The sequence below is a fragment of the Aquila chrysaetos genome, chromosome 26, assembly GCF_900496995.4.
Source record: "Aquila chrysaetos chrysaetos chromosome 26, bAquChr1.4, whole genome shotgun sequence".
Lineage (NCBI taxonomy): Eukaryota > Metazoa > Chordata > Aves > Accipitriformes > Accipitridae > Aquila > Aquila chrysaetos.
The window spans coordinates 14,751,633-14,767,501 of NC_044029.1; the positions used below are offsets into that span (position 1 = coordinate 14,751,633).

Below are 15,869 nucleotides of genomic sequence, written 5' to 3' on the forward strand. Positions count from 1 at the left end.
GAAAGCAGTATTTAGTTTATGACCAATGTTTAAGTTACAGACATACAGAAGGTGAAAGAGGAGACCTGTATAGTGAATTTGGAAAGCAAATCTTGAAACACGGAAAACTGAAAAACAGTTGTACAGATTTTCACGGAAGCTTAGTATTTATGCTTAAACTATGCCAGAATGCACAAGACATTTTTTTCTGGTCATGGAAATGTATAAGGAAGAAGATAGGCTAGACCTCGCTCTACTCAAATTACCCCAAGAACTGGAGTTGGAGAGCATGGGGCAAGAATGGTAAGGTGGCTAGTTGTGAGCCAGCAGGGATGTGGATGCAATCTGCCTGTCTTCACCTAGCGCTACATGTAAGCTAATGAATCATGCTAAGAAACCGAGTTTATTAACACAGATGTAGCACTGGGCAAAAATAACTGACCTGCATCTGGCGGGAGTTGGGAACTGCGCAGTGTGGTGCTGCATCACATAGGCAGATTGCCTCGGGTCTCCACTAGCTCAGGCGTCTTTGCACCACATTTGTTGTACATGCAGGTCATACTCAATTTTTGTTGGCTACGCAGACTCCCTGCAGGCTCCGTTATTATTCGTTTATTATTTTTATGCTGATAGATTGTGGACTCCCTGTCCTGAAATGGGACCTTCCAGTGTTAGGTATGGTGCAAACCACAAACAGCAACCCTTGTCAATAAGTGCAATCTCCTGCTTTTCCTAGGGAGCTGAATGAAAAGTCTTAGCTCAGGAACATGGCTTCAGAGCTGCTATCTTTTTGCTGTGATCTGGTAATAAGTACTGAGAAGTTTCCTATCTTTCTTCTCACCTTTTCAGTGCCAGAGTCAGTGAAGGAGCTGACTCTTAGTAACAGGAGTACAGAAGATCTGCAGGTAACTTGGTCAAAGGCTGAGGGAGATGTTGATAAATACGAGATTCAGCTCCTCTTCAATGATATGAAGATCTTCCCACCCATTTTCCTTGGGAACACCATTGAGGAGTATTGGTTCACAGCTCTGACTCCAGGACGTCTGTACAAAATTCTTGTCTTGACCATTAGTGGAGATGCACAACGTGCTACTTTCATAGAAGGCCTGACAAGTAAGAAATAATGTGGTATTTAAAATGTCTTGAAGCTTCTCTAGAAGAAAGAATGAGGCACAGAAAATTAAGGGTGAAGCCTGGTCTTATTTGAGCTCCTGTAACACTGGCACAAAGACGGCAGATCTCATTGAAAATCACACTTGTACTTCAGCCAGCTTGATCTGTGCTTAATAAACAAAGGCCATAGCTACCAATATTTGATTGTTAGCAGATAATCTGATTTGTTGCATAGAAATGGTACTGAGATGTCAGTGTTTGGGTTTCTGTTATTCCCATGCATGTCAGTTGTTTGCTTAATATCTTTAGCTAAATCACTTAAGCTATTTTACGCCTCTGTTTACCCACCCTAAATCGATGGGTGAGATTATAACTGCAAAACGGCTAACTAACTAAGTGTACATAAAGAGCTTTGATTTTTTGAGATGTTTCTAAAGCATCATTTGGAGAAGAGGGAGGTTATCCACATAGAAACTTTCTTCTGTTTAACTTACAATTTCTTTACTTTTGTTCCTGTAAACACACACAATTGCTTTTCTAAAATGGCACAATCCTACACAAATGTCTTCAGCTTTACTTGTGTTTACCCATGAGTGAAATTACTTGTACCTGTAAATGCTCTCTGTCCTTTGAATCATTTGCTGTGGCCATAAAAAAGTAGGCATTAAAAAGTCTGCATCAAACAGGAAATTTGTGAGCAGGTACCTTTGTGTTCCCTTTTTTTTTCCAGTTCCAAGTGTGGTCAGAAACATTCATGTGTCATCTAATGGCATGACAAACAGCCTGAAAGTGAGCTGGACTCCTGGAGGTGGAGATGTTGATTCCTACACAGTGACAATATTTCAGCAAAACCATCAGCTTGATTCCCAGAGTGTCTCCAAACACGTCTCTGAGCACATGTTTCACAAGTTGGAAGCTGGGGAGCAGTACCGAGTGGTGGTGCAATCTAACAGTGGCACCTTGCACAACAGCTTAGCAGCTTTTGGGAGAACAAGTACGTTTCTCTTGAGACAAGGAGCAAGTTGCATTATGTCTTCCCAGAAGCTGACCCTTATTTAATTAAGTTTATGAATGTACCATTGGGTATGGGGACACCCAGACTCCTGAGAAGCTTTTATCTCAAAGGAGCGTGAGTCCTCATTCTTGCAAACACTTAGGCATGGGTCTGTTAATACCAGTGAGATCTGTCACGTGAGTAGCTTTACCTGGATGAATGTGTGTGGAATTCAAGTCCCCAGCCCAAAGTGTGCCTTCACAGGATGAATGTAGTTCCATTCCTCCCCAGTCCTGTGCCTGTACCCATCTGACGTATACATCTGCAGGGCTCCATGTAGTCAAATACTGCGTTCTAGCAGAGCCCACTGCATGGTCAAGGCTTGTTAGATAACGTATTGCCCCAATATACTGCGTGTTGGAACACACAGAACAGTGGAACACCTTGTTTTTAATCCATCTTCTCCGTTTAGCACCTGCATGTGTTTGCTGTGGCCCTGGCTTTTGTGCAACAGCTGGTGGCTAATGTTTTCCATTCTCTGCCACTATTTTGCACCAATTTACCACTTCTTTATTTTTCAGTTCTTTTTCACATGCTGTTCTTAACTGTTTTGGTCAGTTCATCTGACTCTCCTTCTCCCTCTTTTCGCTATAATTATATGTATCTTTTGCTTCTCCATGCCCAGTTCAGATTTCCATGATGCTCTGTAACTTCATCTGATTGTACTTAATGTCTAGGAATTATTTGCTTGGGTAAACACATGCATAGACATTCCTTTTCCCGCAAGTGAACATGCAAATGTGTAAAGATATTTTCTATTAATTACTCTATTCACAGTTGTGTATTGAATGGTCCATATTTCACCTGGTAATGTCCTGCCTTTAATTGTTGCTTCCAGTTCCAGCCTCTGTCCAGGAATTATTAGCCCATCATGCTTACAGCAGTCATTCCTTGTTAGTAACCTGGCAGAAAGCTCCTGGTGTAGCTGAAAGGTATGACATTCTGCTCTTGAATGAGCAAGGAATCCTCCTGAGCAACAAATCAGAGCCAGCTACTGCCAAACAGCACAAATTTGAAGATTTATTAGCCGGCAAGAAGTATAAAATACAAGTTTTGACAGTCAGTGGTGGGCTCTTCAGTAAACGAGCAGAAACTGTTGGCCGAACAGGTAATTAGAACATCTCAGTTTATTTATAGTTCCCTCAGTCAGATATCGTTAAATACATGAATCATCTGTATATCTTGATTCTGGAAAGATTCTAATATGAACAGACTCCAGATATTTATGCATCATTTTTCCTGCTATGTGCTTGGTATGTGAATCTGAAATTTGTTGTCATAATAATGTGGCTGTGGTTCATAATAAGGATATTAAACCAAAGTGCTGAATGCTTCCCTCAGTCTGTCTGTTATGGAACTACCCGAATGCTTTATTGTCATCAAGTTTTTAATTCACAATCTCAAGGCTCTTAGCACAGGATTTGATGTGAATACACACACCTCAACTTAAAGCCAAGTCCTGCAGTCTTTACTCAAAGCTTCTTGTAGAAACTAACGGACAATTCTGTGTGAGCACAGGGTGGAGAACCAGGCCTGCTGGGAAATACAAACATTGTATTGGAGAGACTCAGCGGCACCTCATAAAGACTTTCCCCTTGCTCCTGAAAGTTGCTGTTGACATTACTTAGCTACTTGTGGTTTAATTGAAATGTATTCCAGCGATGATTTGTTACTTTATTAAAGGTTCAGCTTAGTGGCTGGACACTTTGATATTTACTCTTGCATTCATCCTTCTTTCAGTTCCAGCAGCTGTCACAGATCTGAAGGTCACAGAGAACACCACTGACCGACTGTCCTTCAGCTGGACCACGTCACAAGGGGAGCTTGATTCATATGACATCTTCCTATACAACCCAGACAAGTCCCTTCATGACAGGATTTCAGGAGAGCAGCACCTCCAGCAGTGTTCGTTCCAGAACCTGCGGCAAGGCAGGATGTATCGAATGGTGATTGTTACCCACAGCGGAGACCTCACTAATGAGTCATCTGTCTTTGGAAGAACAGGCAAGAACATCTAAGAAAACCATCTGTCTCCAGTGTGGTGCTCACATGGGCGACACCAGTGAGCTGGTCTGAGTCTAATGCTCATGCTAGATTAGAGCAACTATTAGGAATATCAAAATTGGCTCTTATACATGAAAAGCATTAGACAAATAAGAAGGTAAATTCTGAATGATGTGGTTATAAGAAGAAGAATGAAGCAAAGACCTTTACAATAGTTCTCAGGTACTCAGGTCAGGAGAAGGACATCCCAAGGTATGCTGCTTAAGCCTTAAAAGAAAACAGCTGTCTCTCATCCTAAAAGCAGTATTGGTCTATGAGTGGAAAAGACAAAAAGGCAAAGCAAGTAGGGTTAATGGGGTAGACAATCTACCAGTGAAATAAAACTTGTTTCCCATGGGGAGCTCTGGCTGCAGCTCTGTGTTTGTTCAGCCACACGTGGGAAGCAGAGTTTCCTAAGCAACTCTAGCAGCCCTGACACTGTGAAACCTTTCTTTATCCTCTGAGGCACCACATAGTAACCCCTCTGTAAGACTGCCTCTGGTCAGTGGTGTACTTTCTTCAGCTACCTTAGAACTGGATGTTTCCAAACACTGGGAAAAAGCTGCTTAACATTTGCAAAACTATCTGTTATAAACATTTCAGCCTCTTTTGGGGACAGTGGCAGTTCAAAATAAGAAAGGAAACCATTGAGATATACTTCCTGATGCTTCCTGGCTTTTTGGTCAGCTGTGGTGGCTGTCATTACAGGATAAGTGTAAGGTCTGCTTGACCTTGTTGCTTCTCCTCACCTTAAGGATGTTCTACATAAAGTAATATTCATCCCCTTTTTTTCAGTACCAGCCCCAGTTGTTGGTCTCAAGGCATCCAACCGAAACATGACAGACAGTCTGTGGTTCACCTGGGGTCCAGCAGCAGGAGATGTTGACTTCTATGAGCTGAATCTTTACAACCCAAATGGGACACAGAAAGAAACATGGCACAGGAAAGACCTGAAAGAGTGGCATTTCCAGGGGCTCATTCCTGGCAGAAAGTACACTCTAGTTGTAGTGACTCACAGTGGTGACCTGACCAACACAGCAAACGCTGAAGGAAGAACAGGTAAAAGACACAAAAGCTTTGGGATTTTTGTTTAGTCCCATCTGTCAGAATTCATATTAGTTCACAACTATGCAACAGACTTATTCTGAGGGAGGATTTATTATAAAAGTCACTGAAGGTGTATAGATAAATGATATCCTTAAGGGTATAAAGCCAATGGGAGTGTGATTTTGTTCAGCACTGTTTTTCTTTCAAAGGCTCAGTAATATGTAATGTCTGTGAAAGTCACCACCATCAGCACAGACACAGTAACTGGCTGTGTACACGAGATAATATAAACCACTTTGTGATGCATGAAAAAAAGAATGCGCGTTTCATCTTATTTGTCTTGTGTAAAAATTTGTTAAGAATCTTTTTTTTCCTTTTTTTCCCTCTTTCTGTCTAGCACCCAGCCCTCCTAACACTGTATCGTTTACTGATGTTGCAAACACTTCTTTATCAATCACGTGGCTGGGTCCTCCAGACTGGACAGACTATGACGATTTTGAGTTGCAGTGGCTTCCAAAGGATCCCCTCACAGTATTCAATCCCTACAGCAGCAGCAAATCTAAAGTACGCATCATCTATGGCCTGCGACCAGGAAGACTGTATGAGTTCAGTGTCAGAACTGTCAGTGGCGACAGCTGGAAGACATACAGTCAGTCACAGTCTGCAAGTGTGAGAACGAGTAAGTAACAATTTCCGCTACACCCTAACACTCAGCTGGAGAAGATGCAAAACTGTTAAATCTTACCAATTCCTTTTGCAGTCAGTAATTTCCATTAATAAATTCATGAATGACGGCGATGAATTCAGCTAGATTCTAAGCCCTTGCTGTGTGCAAGGTCGACTGTGTAAAGGTTGAAAATGGGCATACATTTACAATCTTCACATCCAGAGTGGGGCTGTTTGGTTGCAGAGCCTGAATCAATCAGTTTCAGGGGTGAAATAAGGCTGAATATCCAACCTTCTCTGACAGTAGGATATTGAAATAATCAAAATGTTTTTTGAATGATCAGACAGGAAGGATGAATGAAACCTCCTTGCTGTACTAGATTTGAAACTGGAATCAGAGTGTTTCACCACTCTGCATTTCTGTCATTGTCTGTGGATCCACATCATCTCTAGCTGTCTCTAGCAATCTCAGTAGCAGGCTGATTTGAAAAAGTGAACTGGAGTTGTAAAAATAACTGAGCCTTGGCAAACCCTCATGTCACTTGGGGTGGGATTCAGCTCCAAACTGACATCTGTGTTTAGTAAGATGAATAGCTGTTTAGACTTCATTCAGCATATTAATTAAAATGAGAGCATAGCTACCTCTTTCACCTGTATTTAGTCACTTTAATGTAGATGTCTGCCATGTGAATGTGAAATCCCATCTTTGTTACATGTTATAAATGGTGCTCCAATATTACATGGATAAAGCATACTTCTGTGCTGTGTTTTAGTAATATGGACACACCACATGCTACCCAGGAAACCAGATCAGTCATAAGATGACAGTATCAGTATTGACTGATACTGTTGACCACATGTAACCTCCAAATAAATTGTAACAGAGTTCTAGAAATCCATTGCTTTGCGGTGTTGCTGTTCTTGTTAAGACTTCAGCAAGTAGTTTTGTTTGCTTTTTTTCACAACTAATCAATTAAGCTTCACAAACCTGATGAGGCTCATGTCACTAGATCCAATTTCAGATGGCTAAAATGAGTTAGACAGCCTTGCCTAATAATCAGGCAGCGCACATTTGCAGGAGAGGTGGGAATTCTGGCTCTGATCAAACAGTTGATGCAGAATCTAGGGGCCGTAGGGTGAGCAGAGGGTGTATGATGCTTCTCGCTTTTCCCACTGAGCTTCAACTTCTCAACATTCCTCTAGAACCAGACAAGATACAAAGTCTTCATTGTCGGCCCCAGACCTCTACTGCCATTGCGTGTTCCTGGACTCCTCCTGATTCTGACTTTGATGGGTATAGCGTCGAATGCAAAAAAATGGACACTCGTGAAGTGGAATTTTCTAAAAGGATAGAAAAAGACAAATCTCTGCTTAATATCATGACTCTGGTTCCCCACAAGCGATACCTTGTGTCCATCAAGGTGCATTCTGCAGACATGACGAGTGAAGTAGTTGAAGACAGCACCATCACAATGATCGACCGTAAGTGGAATTCAGAGTTGCTGTGAAGGGAGGTAGTGAGCAGCAATAAGCAGTTGCTTGTGTTGGTTAGACAGCAAAAGGAGTTCTGAACTCCACAATTGCCAATGTGTGGCACTCATAATCTGGTGGCCAAAACAGAGTGAACCTGTCCTTTGGTCCCTGTTGTGACAGACCATGCAGGATTTTAACTATATTGCCTCTCATTATATTGCCAGACCTGCTTATTTGGCTCGTGTACGAAATATACAGCCTGAGAAACATGAAAAATTATCCTGTCACTCTGATGTTCAGCATCAAAGATGTCGTCATCGTCACACACCTTTAATTGTCTTCATGGTTGCTGTTTGGCCTCCTGTGCCTGGCTGTTTCCCTTCACAGATGGTAGCCATCCTCAGCACAAATATCCATCAGTAACGACATTGGATTGTGGCACTGGGTCCTCTTTGGGCTCTCTATACATTCTTCTGAGGTGCTACCTGACCAAATCACCTGTATGAGTTATACCTGAGGGAGGATCACAGATTTCCATAGCATGTGCTTTGAAACAGCTTCTTCAATTTCTCCACCCATAGGCTGCAGAGTGGAGGGTAGCAGTAGCATCTGCTCGTGCCTCTGCACTGCCAGGCATCACGGCAGTCAACAGCCTGCCATTGCTGGCCCTAGACCTGCTCCAATTTTTGCAGTACCTCTGGATTCAGTGGCACAGCATAACGCAGAGGCCTGAACCACTCCAGGGCTAAACTTCTCAAAAATGACAGAATGGCCAGGACGCCTATATTCAGGGATGCTTCTACAGCTGCTTATTAAAAGCCACATTTGTGTGAAATGCTAGATCATAAAAATGATGTTTTGTTTGGGAGCTAGTGAGCTAAGCTACAGAGTTCAGTCACCAACCCACCTTCTCCCTTCCCCTATCAACTGCCTTTTAATTGCAACCATGTCATCTCCTTCCTCTACCACAAAGGGTGCTACAAATTCAGATGCAAGAACTAGCTACTCATGTCACAAGAAGTGAGACTGAGTCCTATTTGAAGGTTAGCTGTTTCATGTTTGTTCTTACTTGTTTTGAACACTGCTGCTCTCCCAGACTCTGGTTAACACTGGAGGCCCTATCTCGAACACAAAAAATTGCAGCTCGGCTTTGTGGATCTAAGAAGTTTAGCTAAACAACATATAAATGTGTGAATTATTGTTTCTTTTTGCAATCTAAAACCTTTTGAAGTTTAGCTACCTGCTTACATATTTGATAGGTTTCCTATACGTGCAATATAGTTGCAATAATACAGATTTTTACAAGATTCAGCAATGTAGATCCTTACAATCTCCACTGTTGCTGCACTGGTCCTCTGAAGATTTTTCCCTACATACTTTGCTTTCCTGTTTACTTCTGCTGTGTCACAGTTCAAGGTATAGCTTTCTATCATACGAAGAACATTTCCTATGGAAATTGTGCAGTCAGTCTGGAAAACGGTACTCTGTATTTGAATGCTGTGTCTGGCTGATGCAGGACTGTTTTTCTGGAAAAGGAAGCAGAAATTTAGATGCTTAAAATAGGTAACTTCCTGTAGTGAGTGTGCTGAGTGGCCTCCAAATACCTGGCTTAAACCTGTGTCATTTTTAGCAGCTACAATTTCTGATTTTATGGATTTAGCAAGACTTTAATGCAGTTCCATGTGGGCTTCTGCAGGAATTCCTACTGAGGAGCTGCCACTGTTATTATGGTTAATTCACTGCTGGCTTGTTTCATCCTTTGGCAGTTTCCCTGTGGGAGGTGAAGACACTTTCTTCATTGCAAAAAGAATAGAATCAGAGACATAGGTCCAGTCAGCCAAGCTTTATTACGAATTGCATTTCCCTTACTAGGTCTAGCTCACAGCAAATACATAGATAATGGTTTCTCTCTTTTTTCTTTTTTTTTTTTTTGTTGTTGTTGTTGTTTAATTATGCAGGTCCTCCTCAGCCACCTCCAGACATACGAGTGAACAAAAAAGAGGTGCTGATTACCAAATCCTCCATCAACTTTACTTTTAACTGCAGCTGGTTTAGTGATACTAATGGAGCTGTAAAGTACTTTACTGTGGTTGTGAGAGAGGCTGATGGTAAGTGTCGTGATTTAATACCATTCTCTCTATAGCCTATGGGAGTTACTTGAGGAGGTACACGGCTATCACTAACACAGCAAAGGAGCTTCTCCTCACCTAGTGGCTGAGTTCATAGAGGTTTTGGATCTACACCTGCTCCCTAGCCTGGGGACTTAGGAACTCAGTCTTCTCCTCAGAGAGTCAGCAGCAACTGCAGAGCTCAGCCAGAAGCAGTAGTTAGCTTCTGTACTCTAGGTTACGCTCTCATGTATGTTCAGGAAATTTCCACCATAGGAGACTTAGGTTGAATGCCATTGACAGTGAACACAGAAGAAACTGCCTTGCTGTGCACAGATCTCAAAAGGTAGTTGAAATGTTAGGTGGGAACACTAAGGCAACTGTTTTGGAGAACCTCAGTAAGCCATGCTGAGAAGACAAAGGTAGCATCTCCCAGGTGGTGTTTGCTTAGTGAAGAAAATGACTTTGTGTGCAGCACTGCAAAACAGAACAGAAATTGCCCTTGTAGCATGCATGTAAACCTCCCTTTCTGCAGTTGACCTATATGTGACAAAACAAATGGATATCTCAACAATTAATACTTTGTTTTCAGAAGTGGCTTCATTTACTGGCATGCCAGGACATATTTTTTGACCCTTGAGAAAGTTTCTTAATCTCTCTGTCCATCAGCCCTTAGGAAAAAAAGCAGAGATAATATTTCCACTGGCTACTCTGTCATGTTTGTGCAGACTGTAAAGCTCTTTGAGAAAGGTACTACTCATTGCCATGGCTTTGCCTACCTGAGTCTTTTACACATTACTGTGAGTTTCTATTCAGGGGACTCCTGTCATTTCTTATTGCAGCCTTTCTCTCTATACAGTAGATTTGTCAGTGTGTGGATTTTTTTTACATGCTTTTTGAAGTAGCTGGTGGTAGGATCCAGGAATCTGGATCACAGAGATTCCACCAACAGCACAGGAAAAAATGTCGTAGCATTGGATTTGACCTGTGCATGCCTATTGCAGCATTGTATCTGGAAAAGTTTTGCTGAGGTCTTGTGAGGAAATCTGTCTGAAGTTTCCCAGAAGAATAATAGCAAGGTTGGTACTAGAAACAAGGTACCCTAACCACTGTAGCTTTGTATTCACAAGATAGCCTGTGCAGCCTCCAAGAAGTGCTAGAAAGTTGGATAAGAATATGTCTGTCAACAGCTAGAGCCTATAAACTGCATCACATTAATGGCTGTGATACATAAACCTTCTTTCTCTCTCTGCACGTGATGTAGGTAGTGAAGGACCAAAGCCTGATGAGCAGCACCCATTACCTTCCTACCTGGAATACAAACACAATGACTCCATACGCATCTACCAGACAAATTATTTTGCCAGTAGATGTGCTGAAAACCCTGACAGTGACTATAAAAGCTTTGACATTAAGCTTGGAGGAGAAATGGAAAATCTGGGAGGAAGGTGTGATCCAGATCAGCAAAAATTCTGCGATGGACCCCTAAAGCCTCGGACTGCTTATAGGTTAGATTTTTGTTGGTAGTTGTGCTCTGTCACATTATTAGGCATGGTGCTGTCTGGATGCTTGGTAGACTTGAGCTTCTGTAGATTAATAACTGGGTTGTACGATGTTCTTTGTGTTTCACTGTGAATTTATAAAAGTTTTATCCACGCCCCCACTCCATAGATATGAACCAGTCCTTCACTAGCATGGGAATGATATGATTAATTATGCACAAAACTCTGTGCAGTGAATAGGTTTATTTATTTCCCTCAACTTGATGGGCAGCTCTCCTATAGCTGCTAAATCTTTCTTTGCAAAGACTTAAGACGGTCAGCTAAGTCAGAAGACTACTCAACAGGAGAAGGCAAGGATGCTTCACTCACTCTGTTTGGCACCACTACCCCACACCAGTCCTTTTGAACAAGCTAGAAAAACCTGGAGGTTATTCTAACCTGTGGCACCATGCCCAGGCTCCAGAGCTAGGCCCATGTTAGCTGTAGGGTGTAGAAGAGGGCGACTGCCAAGACCAGACTCAGCAGTTATGCAGGCTGTGAGACCAAATGTGAGCTCCAGTGCAGCTCAGTCACGCCCTTCCCGCAGGCAAACACTCTCCCAAGAGGTCTGCAAGCTGTTCACTGGACCATATGGACAGAATGCACCTGCCAGGCAGTGCACATCATGCCCCTCAGCTTCTTCATCATCATCAAGATAGTGCTACCCTACCACAGTCTGCTCTCATTAGGGCACGTTTCCCAAAAATTCAGACCGGGAAATGCCCAGGTTAGCAGGAGAACTAAGACTGTAACATTTCTCCATTAGCACAGCCCTGCCCAGCCACATGAAGGGAAAACATCCCCACAAAGAAGCATTTCTGAGTCCTCTCTCCACTGCAGCTTCTGCTAGTCCTGCCTTCAGGCACGGTCAGGCTGTGTGTGCCAGCAGCCAGAGCCCCATCTGTTACCTCTGCCAGGGTACCTGAGAGCTCTCCACCTGCACTAGCTGGGCTCCCCCAGCTATAGTATTTAACTCAGGTGCCCACATTAAGAACTGTCTGTGGTCAGTGGAAAGGTTTTAGTTCTCTCTAAGGGGCAAATGAGTTCTTACTTTTCTGCTGTTGGTTCTGAACATCTGACGAGCTCTAACTATAAAGGTACTGTTTTTTTAGGATCAGCATACGGGCTTTTACCCAGCTCTTCAGTGAAGACCCAAAGGAACTCCCTAAACCGCTCTTTACAGACACCTTCTTTTCTTTACCGATCACTACAGAGGCAGGTTAGTTTCAGGCTTGTTTTTCAATGACTGTAGCATGTGATTATATATTGTGCCTCAGAACACTCTGGATCCAGAACTATTTGCAAGGAGTGGAACAAGACCAGATTGTTGTGCATGTCCTGAAGGCTGCTCTGAAATGAGGCTGGAGCTGTGGCTTATCCAGCATAGTTTGAAAATTCAGAGGATTGCTTGATGCAGCTGCTGACAGTAAAGGAAAGGGTGAACGCTCAGTGACGCTATCACCAAGAAAGCTTCAAAGTGCAAGAGAACCAAACTCCCATATAATGGGGCTGTGCTTTCTTTTACTGTGGTTGGAAGTCAAAGATTTTGTGTAATGTTTGGAAAAAATAAGGACAAAAAATCAAGGGCAGGTTTTAGCTAAGTGTTTAAATGCCTTGCATTTCGTTATATTTAACCATTTTCTTTAGCTGATAATAATATATCCCCTGAAAGTTATTGATTCTTTGATTCTTCATACCTTTTCCTCAAGATACATAAATACACTGTTTTGTTTCTAGAGCCTCTGTTTGGAATTATTGAAGGTGTGAGTGCTGGCTTGTTTCTGATTGTGATGTTAGTGGCTGTTACTGCTTTATTTGTCTGCAGACAAAAAGTTAGGTAAGTTGAGTCCCTTTATCAGTCTCCGTTGTTGAAGTCAGGTCAAATTATATTAATTTAAGCAATACAATATTTAAAGTGTGGAGGAATGCACTGAACTATTTGACAGATAAAATCTATGTCCCCCAACATCTGTACACACTAAGTATAGAACTAATGACTTACCTATTAAGAGATCTATATATTCTTGATTAACATACCTACTGATGTTAGTCAGGATTATCTCATAGAGGATCCTTGTAACTTTTAGTTTTCAGTAGGAGTCTGAATATTTCTGAGCCACTGGTTTATCATTCAAACTGAATGTCTTTTGTCAAAAATGAAATGTTTCAAATTCATTTCATCTACATTGTAGATTGGAAGCTCTTGAAACTGTTCATTTAGACTTTATCATTTCAGTTCAAAAATCTAAAGGTGTGGCATTACCTTAAGTGTCCAAAAGATTAGTTCAAACTTTACTTATTTTTTTGTCAATTATAGTTGTATATTTTACATTATAGATGAATCTTAAATAATTAATTTTAAATGTATTTTTAAAAAGTGAAATACTCTATCTCAACTTTGAAAAATTTAAACCATTTTGCATGACTGAAAGAGATATGACATTATTGATGTGAAATTCCTTGTGGTTTCTGAACTAAAAAAAAGATCAACATTTCCATTATGTGGGAGTCTCTGGAAATCTGAAATTCAGTTCTTTTACTGATACAAGATTAGGTCTATTTTGTTTTGAATTTGCTTTTCAGATGCCAGAATTTCACATTGAAAAAACATGTTTTCTGACTAGTCATAGCTTTTAGCTGGAATGGATTTACCCTTTAGCAATACTATTCTTAGGCTCTATGAACAAATTCAGTGTATTCCTCTATATGCCATCCAAAAAAAAGAGGCATAAATCATTAGCAATAGTAAATAAAGTCTGCTTTTGCATGTATAGACTTGTGCACTCCTAACCATCTCAGCACACAGAGCATGAATAGAGTGCAGATTGATGTGTTTTCCACCTTGCACATCTCATTGCATTTTTTTAGTGTAGATAACCTTCAGATAGAGTGTGGTTTCTTCTTGTGAGTTAAATAGCCAGCAGGACTGCAAGTATACCAGTATGGTTTTCCCTCAACATACATAAAGAGAAAGCGTTCTCTAAGGGAAGTGTGTTGAAGGAGGAGATGGCAGTGAAAGGATACTAACCGTATGGAGTCAGTACCACTTCTGCGGCTTTCCCAAAGCCTACTGTGGTACTGCCACTTACTCCTGCTATGAACCTGGGCATCTCCTAGAGACCTGATCTGCAGAGTGGATGTGCTGGAAGCTGTAGACCTTTTACAGCTCTGAAAATCTACCTACATGTTCCTCTCTGCGTGTAGAGAATCAACCAATTTAGGGCCCGTCTTAGCATAGGACGCTCTCCGTAATGGTAGACTGGGCTGTGAGTGTTTCAGAGCAAGGAAAAAGTTGTATTGCCTGTGCACATGCATACACTCCACATCACTATTACCAAACTGAAATACAAGAAGACTCTGTGCCACAGCTAAGAGCAATGTCACAAATCAAATCAGAGACACAAATCAAAACAGACTCTCTTAAATTCCTTTTTTCCGACTTACCAACTTTTTTCCAATGTAAATTATGTTATTGGCAGCTCTTACCAGTATCAGAACATAACGGTAAAACAGAATACCTTCCTTTTTATTCCAGCAATGGCCACGAGAGACCTACAGCAAGGCTGAGCATTCGCAGGGACAGGCCACTGTCAGTCCATCTGAACTTGGGCCAAAAAGGGTAACATCAAAAGTTTTGTTTCTAAGAGCAGTATTTTAACATGGCATCATGGATGAACAGTCCCATCTGGTCACTCACTGATGAAGTGTTTCTTTTTCTTTTGAAATCATTTCTAGGAACCGGAAAACTTCCAGGTAAAAAGAAAAAATTAATACCTAAAAAAACTTCTTGATAACCAACTGGATAAATTATGACTGTGATTCATCCTGTGATTTTCTTCCTCCTGTTGAATATTTTAGTCCGATCAAAGTCAGTCATTTTGAAGCACACTTCACCAAACTTCAAGCAGACTCCAACTACCTCCTGTCCAAGGAGTATGAGGTGGGATCCTAACCTAGGCAAACGACTTGCTTTATGGAGGGGCGGGCTGGCTGAATCAATGGGTTAGAAAGGCCTGCATTTGTTTGTCTTATTCACACAAGTCCAAATAAGTTTGAGAGTCTCACCCGAACTCCACTTTTCCTAGTGCAGAAACCAGCTCTTATTTGGCATAGCATATTCTGGTTAGCAGCCTCTGCCTGATACCTATCTGGCTGAGGTCAGGAGCATTCATTTGTGTGGCACATCTGTGTGATAAAGCATGGAAAGTACCTGCCGGCCATGTGCTTGCTTTAAACCAGTATGATTAGCTATTTAATTTCAGTTTGTTTTTTTAAAAAAAACACCCATTCTCTGTCCGTGGCCTTTGAGAGCTGATAAGTACTGTGTCCTCCTGTGTTGTCACGTCCTTTAATTATTTTCACCTCACATTTTATTCCTACTTTTTTTTGCAGGACTTGAAAGATGTGGGTCGAAACCAGACATGTGACATAGCACTTCTGCCAGAGAACAGAGGGAAGAATCGATACAATAATATATTGCCCTGTGAGTTTTAGGTTTGGTTGTGTAATATTACATCACACCAGCTATTTTTCACTTTTTGCAGCAAGCCTAGTGGAAAAGAGAGTGCAGCCAATCCTTTCCCTCCTCCCTGTCAGAGATGAAATACCTCTGCCAGCTCAGGTTCTGGTGCTTGGAGGCAGATGATGTATGGCCCTGAATGGCTTCACACAGACCAGTAATTTCATTTCACACTAGAGGTGTAATGGCTAGTGTTCAGTCTAGAGAGAAAAAGCTCCAGCTATTAGGGCCGTTCAGTCACTGCTGATAACAAGGATAGTAGAAATAACAGTAGGGTTGTTTACATACAGGGTATCATCCATTCATTGCTTTTTGACAGCCTTGCC

The 15,869-nt window shown here is 41.6% G+C and overlaps 1 protein-coding gene across 3 annotated transcripts in view; it reads left to right on the forward strand.

Annotated features, from left to right (window-relative positions):
- The window catches only part of PTPRB (protein tyrosine phosphatase receptor type B), a 64,120-nt gene that overhangs the window by 36,933 nt on the left and 11,318 nt on the right, over positions 1–15,869 (forward strand). For all 3 annotated transcript variants that reach the window (XM_030002970.2, XM_041120545.1, XM_030002971.1), the window contains 15 exons: positions 829–1,092; positions 1,823–2,086; positions 2,985–3,254; positions 3,887–4,150; positions 4,985–5,248; positions 5,634–5,915; positions 7,106–7,384; positions 9,334–9,483; positions 10,748–10,991; positions 12,137–12,243; positions 12,762–12,861; positions 14,560–14,643; positions 14,760–14,777; positions 14,883–14,964; positions 15,417–15,507. In XM_030002970.2, the coding sequence (XP_029858830.1) occupies positions 829–1,092; positions 1,823–2,086; positions 2,985–3,254; positions 3,887–4,150; positions 4,985–5,248; positions 5,634–5,915; positions 7,106–7,384; positions 9,334–9,483; positions 10,748–10,991; positions 12,137–12,243; positions 12,762–12,861; positions 14,560–14,643; positions 14,760–14,777; positions 14,883–14,964; positions 15,417–15,507 (2,763 nt within the window). The remainder of the gene's footprint in view (positions 1–828; positions 1,093–1,822; positions 2,087–2,984; positions 3,255–3,886; positions 4,151–4,984; positions 5,249–5,633; positions 5,916–7,105; positions 7,385–9,333; positions 9,484–10,747; positions 10,992–12,136; positions 12,244–12,761; positions 12,862–14,559; positions 14,644–14,759; positions 14,778–14,882; positions 14,965–15,416; positions 15,508–15,869) is intronic.